General features: G+C 38.2%; 1 protein-coding gene across 1 annotated transcript; it reads left to right on the forward strand.

The window, feature by feature from the left end:
- The first annotated feature begins 10,342 nt into the window (after positions 1-10,342).
- On the forward strand, positions 10,343-11,386 carry LOC128867920 (cuticle protein 1). The gene is made up of 2 exons (XM_054109544.1): positions 10,343-10,536; positions 10,677-11,386. The coding sequence occupies exons 1-2, from the start codon at positions 10,522-10,524 to the stop codon at positions 11,121-11,123; spliced, it is 462 nt and encodes a 153-aa protein (XP_053965519.1). The 5' UTR covers positions 10,343-10,521; the 3' UTR covers positions 11,124-11,386.
- Positions 11,387-16,895: the final 5,509 nt, after the last annotated feature.

Genomic DNA, 16,895 nt, shown 5'->3' on the forward strand with positions numbered 1-16,895 from the left:
AATTCAAATTGATTGGGTAATCTTTATTATTTTTGTGTAAAACCACTAATGACATTTATTTTTTTAAGATAATCCCTTTCAAATATTGACCGCAACTGCGCCGTAATTCAGGCATCCGTAAATACCCTAATTTGAATTACTCCCTGGAAGACTTCGGTCGGCATTTCGTGAATAACTTTAGTAATGTTGGCTTCTAAGGCTTTAATCGAAGCTGGTTTATCCACAAAGCATTTGGACTGTCCTTACCCGCACAAATAATAGTCTAAAGGTGTGATATCACACGATTTTGATGGTCACTGGTCCGAGGCGAGAGATTAATTGCTCTCCAAACCGCCAACGCAGTAAATCCATTGTTTCACGGGCTGTAAGGCAAGTAGCTCCGTTTTATTGGAACCATGCTGGAAATGTTGTGGAGAGTACCAGCTTCAATTTGTGGCATCAAAAAGTCATTTATCATGGCGCGATAGCATTCGCCATTCATTATTACATTGACACCAGCCTTGTTTTTGAAGAAATATTTTCCGATTTCCCATAGGCCGTACCTAAACTGTTGTTTCAATGGCTGTTCTTGAATGGGTTCAGGCTGCTCTTCAGTACAAATACGGCAATTTTGTTTATTTATGAAGTAGCCATTAAGCCAAAAATGGGCCTCATCGCTGTACACCATAAGTTGGCCTGTGAGCACGATGAGCACTTTACTTATTTCTGGAAAAAAAGCGAAGAAATACTCAAACATAGTTCATAAATGGAGTCTCAATAAGGATATAACAATTTTGTATTTACATACAAATTCACTTTTAATTATTTTTTCCATATCGAGTGAGTGATAGATAATAACGTTTAGAGCATTGAAGTTCCTGGTTTCATCGGAAAATCATCTTGAGTGCTTAATGTAAATAGGAAAAAATACGCGTTTTCTTATTTGTCAGCAAAAAAATAAAAAATATAACTGCATGACCGTGTGAAGAATATTTCATGCCGGAGATTTGATCGGATTTTTTCTTGATGAAAATGATAATTTTTTTTTTGTCCATTGAAGCTCGCTTTTGTGCTATATGGGTAATCCAGTTTTAGCCGAACTTAGCATGGACCTGGCAAAAGTGATATTTGTCATTGCTAAGACCAATTAAATACATTAGAAATTCCCGGAGAGGATACCAAACAAGCGAACATCTTTTTAACCTGTCTTCAATTATGCATCTAAACTTGAAGGCTAAGAAGAAAAGTTTTGCATTTTTTGTTGACTTCTTACCACCGCATTCGATATTAACTCGCGAGGTAAGCTTATTTATAAACATGCATCTTATGGTTTTTCGTGCCACATAATAGAAATACTAAAACTTTTGTACGAAGATACAACAAACCAGATTTGGCTGCAAGAAGAACTCCCACCCTCACATTTAGTAAATCAAGGGTGTCTGTTAAGTCTGATCTTGTTCTCCTTGTACTTAAATGACTCAAACGAATTTTTAAATGTGGCGAACTTTAATTCGATATTTTTGTCGAACAGTTTGGCATTTTTTAGCATAAAATTACATATAACTTCTTCACTTACTATAAAATTTAGTAAAAATGCATCTCGCTCAAACGATGGCATTAACTCGTGAAAATTTTCATGCTACGATTTATTACGATTTTCGGCGAGGATTATCGTGACAAGTGAGCACTGATCATATTTTAAAAATTTTTCAAATATTTCTCGTATTTTATTGCACACTTTTAATGAAAATTGTCATTGAAGGCCTGATCTTAAAACTTAGACAAAATTTTCTCCCATTTTCTCAGTCCATGCGACTGACCTACCAAATAATTATTTTAAACAGTTATTTTTTATTGGTTCATTTTCATTGCGGAATCAGCAGGCTTACAATCTCGCACTCACCATTAGTTTAATATATTGCGAATAAATAAAAATTATTTCATTTAAATAAAACTAATTTCAAATAATTACTTTAATAAATTTGATTAATTATAATTTCAAAATATGCACAAAAATACATTAACGGCAAATCATTTATTTTAATTTAGTGTAAAATAGTAAGCAATAATTAAATAATAATAATTATAACAAAACAGCATTGCTCTTGGCAATTCGCGGCAATTGCGCTTTTTTCTCAGCCTTCTTCGACTGGCTCATGGGCATACGAAATGTACTCATTTCAATACATCGATCAATTACTCAACCGTACGCTTAAATATTGGAAAAATAGATTTGTGCCTGTATTTAATCTACGATTTGTATTGCGTTGAAGCGCAATAATTTAAGTGAAGGGGCATCCAAATTTTCCTTTGTTATTTGTTTATCCACGTACGTTTGTCCATTCCCCAATTATTTTTTTGGAAACTCAGGCAAATTACTTACATTTTATGAAAGAAAATTAATCAAAAAATATAAATAAAATAGGAATAAATATTTATACACTTAAAAGACTTTTGGGCAACTGTTTTTTCACTCTATTTTTTGACTGCATATAACCCGATTTGAGGTTGGCTTGAGAAGCGAGAGCGAGACATAGTTTTTTTCCAACTTGAAAACACTGAAAAATGTTTTATTTTATGACTTTAAGACTAAGTCTCGCGGTCAATCTCTGTTACCTCTTGAGAGGCGAGGCATAAATAAGACATGAGCTGAAAAGTACCGGGCCTAGCAAGGAAAACACGTTGGTTTTTTTTGGTCTAAATTAGCTTTATTCATCAACGTAATTTCCATCAAGAACAACGCAACCATTCCAGCACCCTTCTGACATTTCAATACCGCTTTTGTAGAACGATTCATGGTTTGTCTCAAAATAGACCTCAGTTGCAGTGATAACCTCTTCATTCGAGCGAAATTTCTTACCGGTGAGCACTTGTTTAGGTCTACGAACAGTCAGTAGTGGCTGGGAGTCAAACTTGGCGAATACGGCGAATGTGGAAGCAATTCGAAGTGCAAATCTTTGTTTTGATTGACTTCTGACCCGGTGCATTGTCTTGATGAAACAAAATGATGAGTAAACGCAGCACCCACTTTGAGTAGAGTTTTCTCATAGTCAAATGATCATGCAATATAAAGCCAAGGCATTCTTTTAATATCTTTACGATGTCAGCTCACTCACGCAACTTTACTTTTCAATCATTCAAAACTATTTTGTGGATTTGTTTGATGTTTTCTGGTGTTACCGCCATATTTAGACATTCACTGCGTTGTGTATGTTCGGTGTCTCTACGACTACGTTTGAGGTCAGCAAACCATCGTTTTATTGTTGTTTCTGATGGAGCGTAGTCCCCATAACACTTTTCAAGACATTGCTTCACTTAAACAGTATTTTTTCCATCAAGAAGCAGAGTAAAAGTAAACGCGAATTTCTTTTGGGATCCATTTCTTTGAAAATAACAAAAGTAGCGTCATTCATTTTGCCTTTTAACAGCTGCCTTTTTAAGATTAGTACTAACTAAAAAAAGAGGTGAATGTAATAGAACTAGTGCCATCTAGGCGATAGGTTCTATTTATAAATGGCCATCTGAAAACTCTACGGTTCGTCGTTCCAATCGCGAACGTTTCAAAGTTAACATATTTCAAGCAAATTAGTTGCAAAGAAATGTTGTAAATTTTCTGTGCTGCTAACTTATAACTTTCTATTGACTTTGCTATATTTCAGTAGTTGGAATAATTTAAATTTCTTGATATAAGTCAGAAAACAATTTGTATATTAATATTTTCATTCAATATTATATACTTTTTTTGTTTTTTTAATAAATTTTCTTTGACTTCCTTATATTACTGCCGAAGGGTGACCAGTATTAGAACAACTTTTTCTATCATTTTGTGCTTCATGCACGGAAATGATAGTCATGCTTCCAAATGATAGTCACTCACCAGTCCATTAAGCGCAGTGTTGCCAATTTAGCGACTTTGTCGCTAAAATTGACGACTTTTGCTTGACTCTTGGCGACAAAAAAAAGTTTTGACGACAGAAATGATTTAGCGACTTATCTGGCGACTTTTGGAGAGCATCAAAATCGTTTTAGGCAATAGATACTTTTCTGTCAACTTGAATACCGGTGAATGCCCTTTACCTTTCATACTCTAGAGTAACAATTTACTGACTATAGATAAAATAACGCTCTACCTATTGGTGTGTTATCGTCGATAAATTATCGATCTATAATTGAAATTTTAAATTTATTTTTACTTTAAAATTTTGTATGAAATAACAAAAATCATACGTTGTATTAAGAAATAATAAAATATACACACAATTGTAATGAGTAACCAAATTATTTTTACCATTTATGTGATCAGAGCAATGCGGTCGGGGAATCCCCGGACTTTATGTTCTGTACTTCAAACAATTGAATTGATATCGGCTCAGTTAATTGTTTATTATCCTCTAGATTACTTACTTTTTAATTCATTTTAAGTAAATATAAAATATTTAAATCTATCTCGAGGTTGCTTAAATAATGGATTTACCTCTGAAAAAAAAGCAGTACGTTCAAAAATATCGAGATGTATGGGAAACACAGCTTGAATTCGAGGTATGCCTGAAACCAGTACTTCAGGAGATTGAAACTAACTTCCGTTGATCTCAAATTTCAGTAGAGTTGGTATTACTGGTTTAATTATTATTCATCTAAAAATTTTAAGTCCGCAGCTGGCCTCTTGTGCACCTCTCAGAATGAAATTTAGGATCCACCCCTGTTGGAGTTAGCGACTTTCTAGCGACTTTTGATATTGGCCCTAGCGACTACGATTTATTGGCGTTGGCAACACTGATTAAGCGACTGCGGTCGCCTTTCACACAATTTTAAAATTATCTATATATTTACTTCATTAGAAGCTTTTCTTAAAAGAACAGGGTTTAAAATAGCGGGAAAATTAATTATTTTTAAAGACCTTTTTTTCATTTATTTACAAAAAATTAGACTTTTTTTCATAAAAAATTCGTATTTTTTTAATGTTTTCTTTGTTAAAGATAGATTTTTTCAGTTCTTTCATAAAATAATTCGTATTTACAATACAAAAAAATTGTTATTTTTTGTTTAATTTTTTCCTTTCTAAAAATTTTTTTCATAAAAAGTCAATTTTGAAATACTTAATCAGTTTCTTAAAAACTATTAGGCCTACCGAAACGTGATGTACACAATCTATTTTCTACAGGAATAATGAAGGAAACGTGTCGTTTGGACATCGGCAAAGGCAGCAGCCTCTCTTGACGGTATTAAACCGAAGGCATAGTATAGTTCCGCAGTTGTGACAAGGAAGGTACTCTATGGCCTTCACTCTCGATGAAATAAAAAAAAATCTGGTTTGCGACCACTCAGTCATGCCATCAGAACTTTTAATATGACATGGGAACAACCACATCGTCTGGCATCCGGAGTCGGCTTAAATCTGTAGGCCCTTCCATTTGTGGATCAATATCAAGACGGAAGCCAAACAACCAATAAAGGATGTAGCATCAATTATATATACCCTATGATCTGAAAGTTCCGGGAATGTTTAAATAAAACAAAACAGGGTTAAATTTCAGACAAATTTATTTTATCTCCTTCAAAATAAGACCCGTCTGAAGCAACACACATCTGCCAATGTTTAACTCAGTCCTCCATGCGCCCTTGGTAGGCCAACGAAGGGATGACCTTCAGCTCCTTCGTCACATTGGGTTTTCAGCGTTTCAATCTTCTTCTCCAATTAGTCAAATTAATAAGACGTATTGACGTGGTTATTCAATCTCGTGGGCTTTTGCTGCGTTTTTTTATTGTGTCTGCTACCGAATCAATACTTATCTAAATCTGAGAAAAATCTGTAGTCCTCTTCGCGTAGGCGAGAATGAGTTCCGTATCCGATGGAACAGCGAGCTGTTTGAGCTATACCGAGATGTATACGTATTGAAGCGAGCGAAAGCGCTCCGGCACGGCAATCATTCGATAACGAAACCCACTGGTGGACGCCGAAGAAGAGAAAGACCTAATCTCCGTTGGGGATCTCAATTGACGCATAGCCTGGGAGCACTAGGTGTCACTAACTGGCGTCAGCAAGCATCGAACCGAGCTAGATAGAGCAATGTTTTAGATTCGGCCAAAACCAACAAACGTATGGTTTGCTTTAATGTAATATGCCGTTTATTGGTCCAGTCGTACGAGGTGTGTTCAAAAAGTATCGCGAATTTTGAATTTTCGCAGGTTACGTATATTCGAATTTCGATTTTTTGTGGCGATATGTTGGTACTCATGTCTCTCACTCCTGTCGACGAGTTCGGCCCTTTTGAATGTTCAGTTAATTGTTGACAGTGCTTTGCTTGCACGTGTTTCGGCTCGTCTTCGATTTTTACCTATTCAAAAAGATGGACCAAAGAACCTGTATCAAATTTTGTGTGAAAAACGAAATTAAGTGCGCGGATGCATTCCGAATGTTGACTGTGGCATACGGAGAAGCTACTTTGGACCAAAGCAACGTTTATAGGTGGTACCAAATGTTCTCAGAAGGACGAAAAGATGTGAACGACAAAAAGCGTGCCGGCGTGCGGACGCCCGAGCACTTCAAAAACAGATGAAAAAACTGATGAAGTGAAGAAAATGGCATTGGCCAATCGTCGAATCACCGTTAGAAAAGTTGCTGAGGACCTAGACATATCGATTGGCTCGTGTCATTCGATTTTTTTCAATGATTTGGGCAGGAGCCAGGTCGGCGCAAAATTCGTACCAAAACTGCTCAATTTCGACCGTTGGCACAAGTGCATAATATCTCATGGGGATTACTTTGAAGGGGACAAAATGGATATTAATGAATAAATAAATAATTTTTGAAAAAACACAAAATTCGCGATACTTTTTGAACACAATTCGTATATTTCCTTTATGGCTAATTGTAATTGTGATGTCGACGCGTTTTCCGTGTTTCCTATGGAACGAATAGTTGTATCGTCAGCAAAAGTAGCTCTTACGCAGCTTGGATTCCATGGCTGATCACATATAAAAAGCAAATACATTGTTATAAAGGGCCAAGGACGCTTGGGGAACCCTTGCTTTAATTTTTTGGGGCATGAATATGAATCTTCTTTTTTTACTCTAAAGTAGCGGTGGTATAAATATGAACGTAGGATAGTGAATTACAGCTTGGGTAGTAGGGCATTTAGTTTCTTAGTCCTTAGTGACATACTTTGCGAACGCCTTGGAGACATTAAGGAATACCGTAGAGCAAGTTTTTTTCAATTATTCGAACTATCCTATGTGCTTGATCAATAGTTGAATGTATAGTGCGGAATCCAAATTGGAGCGTCGGTATATTTTTTTCTTTTGATCCTCTTGATCAACAATTTTTCCACCATTTTCGACAGTAGTTGAGGGAGTGAGATAGGTCTGTATGATGTTACGTCGTGATCGGCTTTGCCTGGTCTATTAAATATATTGGCTTCCGTTGTTTGCAAATATATTGAAAAATATTTTAGCTTAAATGTGGTGTTGATGATATTCGTTAATACGTCAATTCGGTTATTCGGGAGCTGCTTCAGTATTTTCAGCTCGCAACTTGGCGAACTTTTCATCTTCAGTTTTGTAATAGTAATTCGTCTTTCGCTCATTTGTTAATTCTTGTATTGTATTTCCTGACTGAACTGTTTTTGTACGCTTTAATTTCGTCGCTAAGTTGTTTAGTTATTTTATTTAAAAGGGTTTTGTCAAGAGGTGATCGTGTTTGATGCGATCTTCATAGCGTTTTCTGCGTCTGCAATACCATTTCCTTTATTTCTTTGGTATACTTATGACCTGAGACGGCATTCTTTATGATAGGTGTACTCTGCCAAGTGGCGCGTTGGATTTTATTTGTCAATCGCAGTACTTCGAGGTTGAGCTGGTCGTTTGTGTTAATTATCGGCAAGTGGTCAACCGGGCCTTCCATAATTTGTTTAAAGTAGTCACAATCTGTAAGGTTGCTTGTCAGTTTAAATGGATGTTGCATTGTCAACTTCGGTAGGCTAAAAGGCAAAATAGATTAGCGAAACCAAAGTAAGACTGAGTCTGGTCGAGTCCCTATGCTCCCGAGTGGAGTGAACAAGGAAAAACAAAAAAAACGTCTTCGATGCCTTTTTTTCGATAGCAGAAAATCTCCAAACACGAAGAACACTTCACTCATTTATGCTTCTCATAAACAAACTAAACGGCTTTATTTATTTATTTGTTTATTTATTGTCTTTGAATGGATACATTCTTACAGACTATGTTAAGCTAATGTACAATAGTTTAGTAAATAGTTACTAAGAAAAGAACGACTTAAGACGGTTGACTAAGATGCCATACGGCCATGTAAAATCAGCACCAGAAGAGTTGAAAAACATATTTAAATCTGCACATGCCCTAGGAATCGGAGCATTCACCCCGTAGTTGGTTCTCGAGAAGTAAATTTTAAAGGTTTCGTACTGTCGGAGCCTCATATTGGCTATATTGAATTGAATTTTACTTAAAAGGGAAGGACAATCAATAGATCCAGAAATGATACGAATAATAAATGAGCACAATAGAATAGATCGTCTGCTATCAAGGGGTTTTAATTCAATAAATAAACATCGAGAGCGGTACTATGGTAAAAGTTCAGAAAAGTTTAAAGATCGGAGCGCAAAACGAAGAAAAACTCTCTGAAGTCTCTCAATCCGATTAGACAGACCTATTTGGTACGGTCTCCAAATAACAGCGGCATACTCTAATCTTGATCTAACAAAGCACAATACAATGTTTTGAGAGTGTGTGGGTTGGTAAATGCAGAAAAATTTCGCTGAACGAATGCTAGCATCGAATATGACCGCCTTATGACGTGGTTAACATGGCTAGTGAAACTCAGCTTAGAGTCGAAAATAACGCCAAAGTCTTTAATTTCATCAACGGTTTGCAGAGGTAAGCCAGCAATATGAAGTATTGTTTGATTTAGCATATTTTACGTGAAAGCATTTGCTTATATTTAGTGACAAACGGTTTAAATAGGACCAGTGCCGGACATTGTGCAAGTCGGTTTGCAACTTTTCAGAGTCACTAGCACTGTTAATCACCGCAAATATTTTAAGATCATCAGCATATAATATCAGCAGTGCCTATTGGACTAATATGATTGGATCCACGACAAAAACGTGGAGTGTATACCCAATGACGCAAGCTTCGACAAGAGTATTTCGATACTTTGTCAAACGCTTTAGAGAAGTCGGTATAAATTGTAACAGCTTGAGATCTGTTCTGGAAGGCTGAAATGCAGTAATCATTGAAAATAGACAAATTAGTGACAGTGGAACGACTTGCAACGAAACCATGCTGGTTGGTAGATATTAAGCCTTTGAGTTATCTCAAAAAGTTTTGAGACAGAAGAAAACTTCGAAAAGGTCTGTAATTGCTAACATCGTTTTTATTTCCACTCTTAAATATAGGCGTAACGGAAGTAAATTTCCAGTTGTCAACAAAGATACCGGATGACAACGATTTATTAAATAGTTCTTCAGCAAGATGCCCAAGATTGCTAAAACCGTGAACATATCTTTGAGACGAGTGTACCAACATAAAAAAAAAAAATAATAATCGAAAGTCGGATGTACATAGCCCGCGAAATTTAAAAATTCACCTTACTTTTTGAACACAAATCGTATGCTATTTTTTATTTTTCCAGAAAACCATTATTTTCTTCTATTAAATTACAAAAATAAATCTTTACATATTGACTCTCTGATACCTGAACTTCCGTCTTCGCCCTATTCTCCCCGTAAACGATTGTAATGCGCTCCTGGCCTTCTAGTTATTTTGGCCAAAATGAATGAAAGTTGAATGTCGGCAGCGAAGTACTGACGCGGAGTGTGGCAGGCCACTACTCAGCACGCCAAGCAGCGGCGCATGCGCAGACCGTGGGTTCAGCACAATTCGCCTTGTGCGCTCGCTAGAAGTGAGCCAACAATACGGTTCAATAATAATCTGTTGCACCAATCAAACAAAATATGCGATCAGTCAAATAGCTAAGCAGCAGTAACAGCAGCGGCCGCAGCTGCTCCGCCCTTTCCTGCCGCACCGCTTGGCGCGCCAAGAGCGGCCGCGTGCAAGGTGTCGCATTCTACATTAAGTATACGCCCGGGTGTGTTCACAAGCACCAGCGCTGTAACAGAAATATGTGTATGTGTATGTGTGTGTACGCTTAGAGCAAGTTAGCGTTAGCATTGCGATGGGCTTTGCGGTTTGCGGGCTGTTGGCGGTGGTGCGCTCGCATTCGCAGTTTGTTACATTTTTCCAACTTCTATGCCGCTGACGCGATATTGCACTGCCTTGGCTGGATAAGTGAGCGAACGCGTACTCGAACTCTCAAAAGCAAATTCTAATGGCACGGGTATATAAGTGTCAGCTGGGGCCAACAGCAGCCACAGTACGACGCAGTACGAAAGACCAATTGGAAGTTTAAAAATTCCTAAGACAACCAAAAATAATTTTTATAGTCCGATTGGGTTATTTCGTGTTGTTGTATATTTATACTTTTTTGTTTTGTTATCGTTGTCGTTTTTGCCATTAAGCAATAAAAAAATGTTCTGCAAATTGGTGAGTAAAAAAGACAAAAGTACAAAAATACCAAACCACAAAAATAATTAGAATAATAATAATAAATGTGACGCACAACTGCCTGCATTACTGCATTACTGGATTACTTAATTAATTGCGCTTGTTTGCTCATCCAACAGGTGCTCTTGTCACTCGTCGCCGTATCGATGGCCAAACCACAACATCAACAGGCCGCGCAGTATCCGGCTGGTGTGAATCCACAGGACTGTCCCGGTTTCCCGATCTGTGATAACGCCCGTCTGCACAACCCACAACCACACTGGGGTGCACCTGCTCCCTCTTGGCAGCCGCAACCACAATGGCAACAACCACAACCACAATGGCAACCACAACCACACTGGGGTGCACCTGCGCCCTCCTGGCAGCCTGCACCAGCGCCTAGCGCTGGCGGTGATAAATTCCCAGCTGGCGTGAATCCTCACACCTGCCCCAACTATCCGTTCTGCGATGTGAATGCTGGCCATCATGGCGCTGTCGCTGCGCCACCACTACCCGGCTGGACCGAGCGTCAGTACCCGGCTGGCGTGTCGCCACATACGTGCCCCAACTTCCCATACTGCAATTAAATTCACGCACTGGCAACAGCCGCGGCTACCAGCGCCTACAGACCGTCGGACGAAGTCCCGCTACCAGAATCCTATCTAAACTCACCATTCAACCAGTCCACTGCCTGCCCCCTCCCCACGTCAACAAACTTCAATACCACACCCACAATCTTTCGCTTTCTTCCTACAGCGCCTCAAGTTCTCAATGCTATTGTACAGATGGAGTTTGTTGTTGGTCCATAAGTAAATAAAATGTGCATTTGGAATTCTTTTTGTCCTTTTAATTGTTGCATTTTCTTTTATATTCTCACACTAAGAAAATAAATAAATAAAATTAGCAAATACTTTGCATGCCAACGACGATTTACGACTACAGTTCTTGACCTTCGTCTGCCCACATTCCTCTTTAGATGTCGGAAGCATTTTTTATTTGCTCATAAATAGCGTATATTCGCGCTCATATCAATCAAATGCAGCGTCGCCGGCTACCTCCAGCCCGAGTTTGCTTAATCAGTGCGTAGAACGCCCACAAAATTGTCAAGCCGCTGCATCGTCGTCATCGTTGTCGCAGTGGCCTATTGGCGTGGAATTGAAATAAACTACAACCACTTCGCCTTTTGTGAAAGTAGTTTTATTACTTCAATTGTGGCCGCTCTTATTTCTATTAATGATTTGCTTCGCCTATTACAACGGCCACTGCCACAGCGCTTTGCGCTTTGTTCTGAGCCTCATTCGTATAACTTAGTGCGCACCGCAGCTATTCATTAGCCATTTTAGCCGCTAATCTGTTCAAGGTCAAGTCCATGCGGCGCCCCTACCAAGTTGCCAGCTATTAAATGGCTCATTTGCTGCAGCTTACGCCGTACATATTCGTTTGGTCAACAATCACCGCACGATTGGGCTAAACATGTTTCATATGTGGTCGCTGCGTCCACTGCTGCTGCTGTTGCCGTTGTTGCTGTTATTACTGCGCAAGTACGGACGGCTTCATTCGCTTGGCAGCACTCCATCAAGCATCAGTTGTTCAGTGAGCAACTAAAATACTTAGTTGCACCATAAACGCTTTGTTAATGGCGTTTTTGAATTATCTGACCAACTTGCTTATGGACATTTATAGTTTCAAATTACCGTTATATAGCAATTTTTTTATGCAGCTGCCACCCACTGTGTTGTCGCTTGTAAATTGTGGAATTTTATTGATTTTAGTTTTAGTACAAGCACTTAAAAATAAATGTAGATCAAGTCTTGTAGCAAAACCCGTTCTGTGGTGTGAATCATAGACGAGTTTGCATTGTAATATCTTTTGTAAAGCTCATTGTGGTCATAAAAGCAACTATTAATCGCACTTGCAATTAGCTGAATACTCTAATGGCTCAGTTGTGATTTCCTTAAAGTACTAACTCACATTGTTGAATATGGCAAAGATTTACGCAAAGTTGGTGAGAGTGGAATAAATTAATATTTTGTTGCGAAATCAAACAAAAGAAGAAATAGCGCACAAAAGAATAAATCTTGTTGGCAGGCCCAAAGGTTCGCGGAATAAGCGGTAGGTAAACTTGTAACTATTTTGGCTTTTCCATATATTCTCCGCCTGGCCTGATAAACTTTTAAAAATATTCATAAGGTTTGTTTATATCACTAAAAAAGTATATACAAATATTAAAATGCTTTGTTAAGGAAAAAGACATCCAAGATATTATTAATGTGCTAAAGAGTCTGTTTATATTGTATATGTCGCCGTAATAAAAACAGGTAATTGGTGCGTACCTTCTGCTCAAATATGAACGAGACGTTATCAATAAAACGGTCCGCGGATGACATATGGCAAAAATACATTTTTTGTTTTTTGGTAGGACTGTTATAAGCTTACATGGAAAATTTCAGCGTGATATGTCACATAGTTTGTTTTCTGTGCTACTGTAAACAAGTCAAGCTCGAGTGTGTTCTTCGAATTCTCTTTTATGACTTCAATTGTCTCAAAATGTTTTCCACGGAGCGGCAACTTGAGCGTGGGAAACAGGAAAAAGTCACATGGAGCCATATCAGGCGAATACGGTGCTTGCGGAACGATATTAACATTATTTTTGTTCAAATAATCGCGAACAAGACGTGATGTGTGAGCTGGTGCATTATCGTGATGCAAGAACCATGACTTGTTGTCCCACAATTCCTTCCTTTTAAGACGAATGTTCTCGCGCAAACGCTTTAAAACGTCTAAATAATATTCAGCGTTAACCGATCGGCATTGCGGAAGGAACTCCGCGTGCACCACACCTTCGTAATCGAAAAAAAACAGTCAGCATAACCTTAATTTTTTGGGTTGATGTACGGCCCTCTTTGAACGATTTGTACCACTGGAAAACACGTGCACGCGATAGAGCAGAGTCCCCATAGGTTGTCTGCAACATTTTTAAGGCGTCTGAAGCCGAGAATTTGTTGGAATAACAAAATTTCAATCAAATTCTTTGTTCAACTTGAACTTCCATCGTTAAATTCGAAAAACACACTCGAGCTTGACTTGTTTACAGTAGCGCAGAAAACAAACTATGTGACATATCACGCTGAAATTTGCCATGTAAGCTTATAACAGTCCTACCAAAAAACAAAAAATTTATTTTTGCCATATGTCATTCGCGGACCGTTTTACTGATAACGTCTCGTTCATATTTGAGTAGAAGGTATACTTCTGTTAGGTGTTTTGCCGAGCTCCTCCGCCTATTTGTGGCGTGCGTCTTGATGTTGTTTAACAAATGGAAGGGACTACAGTTTTCAGCCGACTTCGAACGACAGATATTTTTATGAGGAGCTTTTTCAAGGCAGCAATGCACTCGGAGGCCCCCATAAACTGCTGAGGGACGACCGCTATTAGAAAAAACTGTTTCCATTATTTGATGTTATTGCACAGAGATTTGAACCTACGCACTCCCGAATGGTATTCCCGCATTCATCCATTCGGATACGGCGGCCGCCTTTAAAATTTGCAGAACTAACCCAATTCGCCTCGTAAATGAAGAAGACATCGACGATAATGTAATGTATTACAGAGTCTGCTTTTATCAGTCGTCGTAATAGCGACATCAAAACCTGTGACAGTGAAAATCGGCCCAAAAAGAAAAAAAATCGCCTTGTCACTGAAAAAGAGAGAATAGTAGACCTTCAGATTTCCTGCCTACAATTAGTTTGGGGGAAAAGAAATGCATTATTTTTGTGTAAAATTTTTGCCCAAATGGTTTAAAACTGTTCTATGGCCGATATTTAGCTCCTCAGCGATGCTACGATTACGAACATTCCGGTCAATTTCGATTATTTCTGCGATTTTATCGACATTTTCTTTAACATCAAATATACATGATCTCAGAAAACACACAGCATTGCCTTGCGGCCGAAGCGATTTGGTTTGGCCTTTGTTTTTGGCTTGCGGCCGGGCGGACCATACGATTGTTTACGCTCGGCATTGGAGAAATACACTCATTTTTCATCACCCGTAACGATTCGATGCAAAAAAGACTTCCCTTTAAACCGGGAGAGCAGCATTTCACAAGTGGTCTCACGATGTCCGCAAATCGTAGTTTGAAGGCACGAAATTCGACATTTTTAAGAGCGAAAAAAATGCATTATTGTATGAAACGTAACAAACAATGAATTGAATATTGTTGACAGATGACAGACGAAAAAAAAAGACATTTGGGAAGGTTTAAAAATACTCCTAGCGACATCTATGGACTAATAGCGGGAAGTCTCATTTCAAAGGTATAGGGTTGTTCAATAGGCGCGCTTCAACTTTTTTCCGATAGGCCCTCCCTAACGACGCAATATTTTTTATTTCTCGCTTGTCATTTGTAAACTTCATTAGTATACATTTCATCATGGATCGCTACACACTTGAGCAACGATTGCAAATCGTGCAAATTTTTTATGAAAATACTCGTTCTGTTGCTGCTACTTTAAGAGCATTACGGCCATTTTACGGTCCATTTAACAAGCCGTCCCGTTTTGGGGTTATGTGAAGGTGAAGTCATTGGTCTACAGTAACAAGCCGGCTACGATTTGTGAGCTCAGAGCCAATATTGAACGCGAAATTGCTGGAATTTCGGCCGATTTATTCAAAAGAGTGGTCGAAAATTGGGTTCAACGATTGGACTTCGTAAAACGTGCATGCATACGTGGTCATGCAAAAGAAATCGAATTTCATGCTTAAATGTATATGTTCAAACTTGATAATAAAAAAAAATTAGTTAAAAAAGTCAAACCGTTTGTGTTTTATTCAAAAAAGTTCAAAAGTTGAAGCGCTCTTACTGAAAAACCCATATATGCCTGGTAGGTTCCAAAGCCACATGAATGCACTGTTTATTTAATCCAAAAAATTCCGTGATTCTAACGTGCACCTTACAAAACTATTTTTTTTCAGGAGAACATTGCCTCAATTTACTCCTACCTATGCCACATTTAAATTATTGTTCTTCAAGTGCTAAGTAAAAAAAATTCCCCTCCCTTTTAAACTACGAAAACCTGGTAACATTTTGACCTTCTCTCGTATGTACAATCTACGGCCATACTAAAGATTTAGTCTTTATAGTAACTAACAAGCGAATGCATGCACCAATTATTAAGAAGCAACTGTGGAGTTTCTTACAGCAACAATGCACAGGCTCTCACATCTTAGCTGAAAAGTTTTCATTTGACCAAAAGCAACATTAATATAGCTCCGTAAGCTTCACATCCATCTAACATGGCGTTGTGTCAGTTCTGCCTGTTCTCGCGATTTAATTTACTATCGCAAAAACGTTATATAGGCAATGGAGAAGTATTCCGAGGAGTGGAAAACGATAGTCCCTTAATAGTCCTGTAAAAAAGTGAAAGAAGCGTTGGAATATACCATATACTAAAGGCGGCCGCCGTAGCCGAATGGGTTGCTGCGTGATTACCATTCGGAATTCACAGAGAGCTCGTTGGTTCGAACCTCGGTGAAAGCCAAATTAATAAAAGATCAATGGTTTCGTTGCTTTTGTGGCACGTAGCGCCGTCTTGTTGAAAAGAAACGTTGTCCAGATCAATACCATCCAATTCCGGCCATAAAAATTGGTAATCTTTTCTCGATAGCGATAGATAACATCTGTTAATGGTAAACCGTTTATTATCGAAAAATCGACGAAAGTATTCTGGAGGTTGCTTTGAGGTCGTGGACAGACAAGCATTTCGGTAGCAGATCATGGACGTTTCAATAGGATTCGGCACCGTCTCACATAGCTCGAGTGAACCAAGAATGGCTAAAAAATAACGTTCCGAAATTCATAACGTCCACACAATGGCTCTCAAATTCACCAGACGCGAATCCGAGGGTAATTCTTTTTGGGTCATTTTGGAGAGCAAATTCGGAACTAAAAGATTCACCAGTCTCGAGGCGTTGAAAAAAGCCGTTCTCCGCGAGTGGTCCAAAATACCTGCAAGTCACATTCGGGCAGCTTGCGATTAGTTTCTGCACCGTCTCAAGGCCATGGTAAAGGCAAAAAGTGGTCATATCCAGCAAAAGTAAATTGATTCTTAATTTTGTATTATTGTTAGACATTTTTTACTTTGAATTGAATAAAAGTAATTTTCCAAACTAAATTGATGCCCTTTTAATTGGTTACACTTCGAGTGCTGGACCCTGTATGTACATATGTATGAGTATGACCAGGAGGCAAAATCAAGTGTTGTGTTTGTATGAGTATTTAAAAAAAATGTATTTATTTATTACTAATAAGAAAAATTCCAAAAAAAAAAACACCTTGTGGCAGAAAACACTTTTAGTCA

The sequence above is a fragment of the Anastrepha ludens genome, chromosome 6 (genome assembly GCF_028408465.1).
Source record: "Anastrepha ludens isolate Willacy chromosome 6, idAnaLude1.1, whole genome shotgun sequence".
NCBI lineage: Eukaryota > Metazoa > Arthropoda > Insecta > Diptera > Tephritidae > Anastrepha > Anastrepha ludens.